This window comes from Fukomys damarensis, unplaced genomic scaffold (genome assembly GCF_012274545.1).
Source record: "Fukomys damarensis isolate Sample0158 unplaced genomic scaffold, DMR_v1.0_HiC HiC_scaffold_19, whole genome shotgun sequence".
Classification (NCBI taxonomy): domain Eukaryota; kingdom Metazoa; phylum Chordata; class Mammalia; order Rodentia; family Bathyergidae; genus Fukomys; species Fukomys damarensis.
Window position 1 is genome coordinate 8,511,725 of NW_022900931.1, and position 6,606 is coordinate 8,518,330.

At 49.9% G+C, this 6,606-nt stretch overlaps 1 protein-coding gene across 1 annotated transcript in view; it reads right to left on the reverse strand.

Moving 5' to 3' along the window:
* The window catches only part of LOC104854290 (DNA dC->dU-editing enzyme APOBEC-3F-like), a 15,224-nt gene continuing 8,618 nt past the window's right edge, over positions 1–6,606 (reverse strand). Inside the window, exon 8 of the mRNA XM_010612768.3 lies at positions 1–1,094. Coding sequence (XP_010611070.1) covers positions 1,091–1,094 — 4 coding nt within the window. The 3' untranslated portion in view covers positions 1–1,090. The remainder of the gene's footprint in view (positions 1,095–6,606) is intronic.

Sequence of the window (6,606 nt, forward strand, 5' to 3'; positions counted from 1 at the left end):
ACTGTGCAGCATAATCCTAAAAAATGGCAACAGTGTTAACTCAGCGTACAAATCCTAGACCAAAAAGGAACTAACAGATAATAGCACAAAACTATCTTTTTGATCAACTAAGGAACTAGTAGTATACATGAAACAAATCAGTATATATCTTTAAATGATTTTGAAACAGTGCAATAGAGAAGAACTTGGGGAATTATTTGAAATTATTCTTTCTTCTCCATACTCTACCTTGCTCTCTATTTCTGTGTGTATATATCATTTGAGTGTCTCATACAAGAGAAACCATGCGACATTCAAGCCCAGGTGTCTGACCCATTCTGCCCAACAGAATGTCTCAGAAGCCACTTTTTGACCCAAGTGGTGAAACCAGGAAGCCATGCAGTTGTGCCAGCCTGTTCACAGGTGCATATGCCGGCCCAAAATGATCAGTGCAATGCTCCTAATGTGTCATCATTGACAGGCTTAACTAGTTCTGCAGATGTGCTGTTGGAAATGGAAGTGCACGTCCTCCCAAAAAATATATCACACAAAAATAAGCACTGTTGACTCATTATTAACATCACTAGGCTCATCCACCCGGATTTTGATGATAACAATTGTGCCTCAGGGTCCCTCTGGTCCTTTGTGAACTTGTTCGTTTGTGGAGCCAATCAAAAGAGGCACATGGATCACTTTTGAACTGTAGCTTCTCCTAAGACATCACCACGACTTCCTTAGCAGCAGGTGAGATCAACTCTTCCCTAACAGTAAAGGTCTTCTTTGCCTTGACAGTGCAGTGAAGCAGTAAGAATGATGCTGCTGGGGGCCTGGGATTCAGCTCAGCGGTTCCAAGCCTGCTTTGCAAGAGCAAGGTTTGATCTCCGGTACCAAAAAAGAAAAAAGAATGTTGCTCTCGGTACAGACACATAGGTGAAGTGGTGGCCTTTAATATCTGCTTACGCTCTTTGTGTTCACTCTTTTGTCTTCTCAAAAACTTCACTGTTTTAACGCCAGGTGACTGGTGTCCATATGGGGAAGCTGTTTTGAAGGTTTCATAGCTTCATGGGACGGCAAGTCGCAACATACACCAAGCAGGCCTGGAGCCTGTGAATTACCTGTTGCAATGAACCCATAATGTAAGTAGAGATACAGCTTTTTTTTCTGGCAGTATCAGATCCTTCTGCTGTCTCATCATGGGGTTTTCCCCACCTTTGTAAAACACAGTTGTATGGTGACTTTTGTTTTTTGACTCATTTTGGCTAAGGTTAGTTTGTGGTTTTATCAAACCCGTGACTTGACAAGTATGCAGTTTGAGATAGAAGCTCAGATGGAAGTGGTAAAGAAAATACTGGGCAGGCCACACATGGACTAAAATAAATGTCAGACTCTGACTTAAGGCGTGCTAGCATATGCAGCCCTACTATTGCAGTACATCGACAAACCTGCCGCTGTACAACCTACCACCACATGTAGCTTAATTGTCACTTGCCAATCCCTGACAGGCTAGGATATGAATCAGCAAGCATTTGATTATTATGGTCTCCGTGCAGTCGAACCTCTCTGCTAGTGTCAGTCTGTTTTTGCAGCTGCTCCCCACTACTAGTACCACTGCCTCAGCTCACCTCAGAGCATCAGGCATTAGGTTCTCCTAAAGACCATGCAAGGTAGATCCCTCGCAAGCATGGTTCACATTCAGTGAGAATCTAATACCACTGTTGTTCTGATGGGAGGGAGAGCTAGAGATTGGAGCGACTATAAGTAGAAATGAATCTCCCCTCACTGGTTGGCTGCTTGCTTCCTGCTGTGTGACCCAGGGGTGAGGGCCTCCTGTGTTATGCTCTATATGTGGGACTTAAGATACACCTATCTGAAGACAAGATAGTTTACATGTCTGAGCTTTGTCAAAATACACAAAATTTATAGACTTGAAAGTACATAAGTTTAATACAAGCAAGTAACCAATAAATGGTCTCGTGCACATAATGTACATTACATCTGAAGCAGAAATGTATAAAACGATCAAAACGTCTTGAAATCTCTGAACTCTAGTAAGTACCTTTGTGTGCAGTTTTCTAAACAATGCTGGACTTAACAAAACTAGTGGACTAAATAAATTTGATCTTGCTCTTATTAGTTTTATAGATTTTATAGATTCCTTATAAAACTTTATAACCATTGTCTACTAATGTTCTGAAAGGAGATGACTTCTCTGAAACAACTTAAACAGTATGTGAAAAATAGCAGCCACCAGCTGTAGAACTGATGGATGTTGACTCCCAGTATTAACACTAAACAATATTAAATAGAAAGGTAGCTGTCCTCTGGTCTCATTTTGTATCGCGAAAGGCCCCAACCCCCAGAATGAACCACAATAATCAAGAGTAAGGCCCACCGCTCCCACTTCAAGACTAGGGTCACTAGTCTGGGTGTTCAGCAAGCGAGACTGAAGGCCATCGTTCAAGGGGATGGGAAGGGGAAGGGGACGGCCAAGAGTTTGGCCTCTGCCCTCCACTGTCAGCCAGGGGGACCCCTCTACGATGACCCTACAATGCTGGGGAGTCACTCAACCTCCCAAGCTGGGGGATTGTTGGACCCCAGAGGACGGGAGTCAATCAGTGTACATTCTGCAGAAAGAGTGTTACCGAACAGGAGAATGTCCCTGTGCTTCTAAGCGAAGTCACAGCGCGACCCATCCTGGCACAGCTGGTAGAGGGGAAATCTAGAGGTGCTGAAGGCTCCCGACACAGCCCCGTAAGAAACCCTCCAGGGACCTTGACTGGCCCTGATAAGCAGATTTGTTTTGATTAATACAGCTATTATTTTGACCTGTTTTTTCCCCCAGTGGTGAGTATTGAACTTTGAGCCTTGTGGATGTTTGATAAGCACTGTACCACTGAGCTGCATCCCCAGTCCTTGGCTTGGTCTTAGATACCTAGCAGAAAAGTATAACCAAAAGGTAAAATAACTAACAGTAATATAAAAATAAAATGGATATTGAAAGGGGCTGAAAATACTGCATCAGCCGTGACCCGCAGTCTCCAAATCCATCTATGACATCTTAGCTACCTTGGTCATGCAAGGGCCACCTTCCAGCCCCACTACCTTCTACTATTCCAAGTGCTTGCAGAATTTGTCTTGCATTCTTCTCCAGGTCCAAGTCAGGCTGGTGCCCACCTGTGCCATTACTGAAACAAAATAGTTTGTGCATGACTGAGGCAAATCTAACTTACAATGTCTACAAGACCTAGGTCCACAAATCAGTGCATTGTCAGGAGCTAATGGCACATTCTGCTTGCTGATGTCCTGATTTTCCCAAAACAACCTCACTGTCAAAGGATGATGGTTCTTCAAAAAACAAAACCCAGCCTTCTGAGCCAATGTGGTGGCCCACATCTGTAATTCCAGCAGTCAAAGACACTGAGGCAGGGGGAGGTCTATAAGTTTGAGGCTACCCTGAAGGAAGTAATGAGACCTTGCCTCATTAATACAAAACAATAAAACCAAAATAAACCAATCTTCATATGTCTCCTGTAAATCAGTCAGAATGGGACTGTGACTGCTAATGAGGCAGAGTCAACGCTGCGTTGAAATCCTGCCTACTAAGTCTCTTTATGTCTCTCACAGTTGTGTCCTGAAAATTCTTCTCCTGTGATGGAAGCCAGTGAACCTACCCCATGGGTGGGGTGAGCCGGGGTCTCCATCTCCTTTTGGGGGACTTCCTCAGACTTTATCCAATTACAGTGGGATGGCGGGGCTCTGCTTTGCTTCTGTGCGCCAGGTCCCCAGTGCTCACTTCCCGCGTGACCTGGAGTCCCCAAGCTGCCCTTTCCCTGCCCGGTGAGCTCCTGCTCAGCTCTGTGCTCTTTATTGGGCCCGGAACAAAAGCTCTGAGCTCTCCTGCCTCTTCTTACCCAGTCACCGTGGCTCCTATTTAGATGATATTCCGTCTTGTCTCTTTAGCTCAGTCCCCTTCACCTGTCCCTAACTGTCCAAATCCAGAGCGTCCTCTCTGGCTAGGGTTGGGGAACAGGTCAGAGGTGGTGGTGGGGATGGTGAACAACGGGGAGGGCTCCAGAGTGCAGCAAGACCTGGGTGGAAGCGGGTGTCAGGTCAGGAACCCCGAGAGACCGACTCACAGGAGGAACAGCGACCCTACCAGTCCCCACCCACACACAGGAGCACAAGGTCTGCTCTGGCTGCCATGGGCCCGAGTCCAGATGCCGAGGCCCTAACCCCGAGCTGGGACGTACACTGGATTTGGAGTCAGGCCCTCTGACCGGGCCATGTGGTAACAAGAGGCCCTAGGTTGGGGCACGATGCAATCTGCCTGGCGGCCTTGTGAGAGGAGGGGAGCGGGACACAGAGATGCCGGGGTCACACGTGTGCTGGGGAAAGACCACTCGAGGACACAGAGAGAGGCGGCCATTAAAGCCAGGGACGGAAGCCTTAGCACAACCAAGGGGCATTTCTCAAAGTGTCACTAGCCAGCCTGGTCCTTGCTTTAGGGACCACGAAAACTAAAACTAAAGCAACGGGAAGGATCTCCAGACAAAGGCTCTAATTGCCCAGCAGGAGGATACAGGAGAACTGCGGTCTGGCCTGAGGGACATTTCTCAAAGCTTCCAGTCTTCATGCTGAGGGATGCACGTTTATCTTTGGTTTGAGAACAAGATTCAGGTGTGGTGGAGTCTGGGGCTGAGTGAGTCGTCAGGAACATGCATAGAGCATTTTCTTTTGGCCATAGGACAGTGAGCTTGCTGTGCAGCTGGAGAAGTGTGAGATTCTCATCTGGGAGATGCAAATTCTATGAAGCCAGAGGATGGTTCGGAGCAAGCAGGGAGTGAAGGCAGGTGGTGAGTGCTGGGGCAGCTGCACAGCAGGCCGGAGGGAGAGGTGGGCATAGAAAGGCCCATCCAGCCCGAGATTCGGAGGCCAGAGGACACCGGGAGCAACACGAGAGCGGGGACGGACGCCACTCACTGGAGAATTTTCTGCAGGATCCTGTTGCAGTACTTGGAATTGTCATCCAGTAGGGGCCAAGGTTCGAAATAGTTGTAGCCACAGTTCACAAAGTTTGTCCAACAGTATGAAAAGTCTGAGAAGAAGAAGGGAGAAGACGTCAGAACCCCCCAGTCTTTGTCACCTGAGCCTCCAGGCTGGGTGCTGTGCTAAGCACAGGGACCCCCATGTGTACTGTGTGAGCAGAAACCGTTCCCCCTTCATGGTCACCGTGCCATGTACCCCGCACCCTCACACTGAGGGGTGTTGGTCCGAGTCCCCTGTATCTCCTGCAGCCTTCACAGGCCCATTTCTCACCTGTATCAAACATGACAAACAACCTGGCACCTCCCGCAGCCAGTGTTTTAAGCCCCTCCCTATTTGAGGAGTCCGGGTCGCAGTAGTAGAGCTTGGAGAAAAAGATGGTCAGTGTCACATTGCGGTGACCAGCCAGGAATGTTGTCAACTCTTCGGCACACTCTGAGCAGGGGCTCCAGGACATATAAAAGGTGACCCTGTAGGAATTACCAGGGCACAGCCAGTTGTCATGGAACCAGGAGAGGAAGCGAAGCTCTGCATGCAATCGTGTGTAGGGGTGGTCCTGGGAGAGGCGAGAAGGGCCAGGTCTGCGGTTAGAGAGGCAGGCAGCTCAGGGAGGGGACACGGTTTAGGGAGGGGACGGGGCAGATGCCGGGGGTCCCAGGCATCGCTTTTGGGGACGCACTCATGTCTGCATCCCTCCCCAAGCTCTCACCGTGGCCCTCCCTCCCCACACACACGGACCCCTCATCCATTCAGCCCCTCCCGGGAAGCAAGCAAGCACACTGAGCTCTGGTCTCCATCTCATCCCCCTGCCATCCTAGGAAGGGACACAGCTCTTCCCATCGGGGTCCATGGTGATGGGTGAGACAGGACTTGTCTGGCTGGAGGCAGCGGCCTCTGTGACATACAGGGCTCCCCGCCTACCTCGTGGAGCGCCCCTAGTGACTAGACGGGGTCTATATAATAATATGGCAGGTATACTCCACTCAGTAAGGCATTCACATTTATTCCATTCATACCTAGCAACTTTTTAAACTGTGGGCACTAGAGAAATGGACACACAGAGGGCCCAGCCCCAAACACCAGGAAAGCTGAGGTCTGGGAGACAGAGGGGCAGGGGTGTGGCAGGTCATTTGCAGGTGGCCAGTGGGGTGGCACTGGGACTGCAGGTGCTGATCACCTGGGAGCCCCAGAGAGGCTGGAGCAGCAGGGCCAGGGAGAGGCGGGATCTGTGCTCGGCGACAGCAGATCCGCACTGTGGAGGCTCAGGGCTGGCAGGGCCAGAACCAACCAGCCCAGTGGGCGCAGGACAGATAAGGCCCCGTGTGCTCGCGGTGCCTGACCATGGAGATGCCCTGACCTCGGGGACTGCTAGGTGTGTGGCCAAGTGACACAGGCCAGGCACAAGCGCTGCTAGAGTGCAATAACACCTGTGAATGAGGCCAGCTGGAGAAGTCACAGGGTGTCATCGACAGGGTGCAGGGCAGCCAGGCTGGACCAGCAGGGCCCAGGACTGCACCGTGTGGTTTTACTGATCCTTTGTTCTGCATTCTCACCCGGCCTAGCTCTCACCTGTGCTAGAGGGGA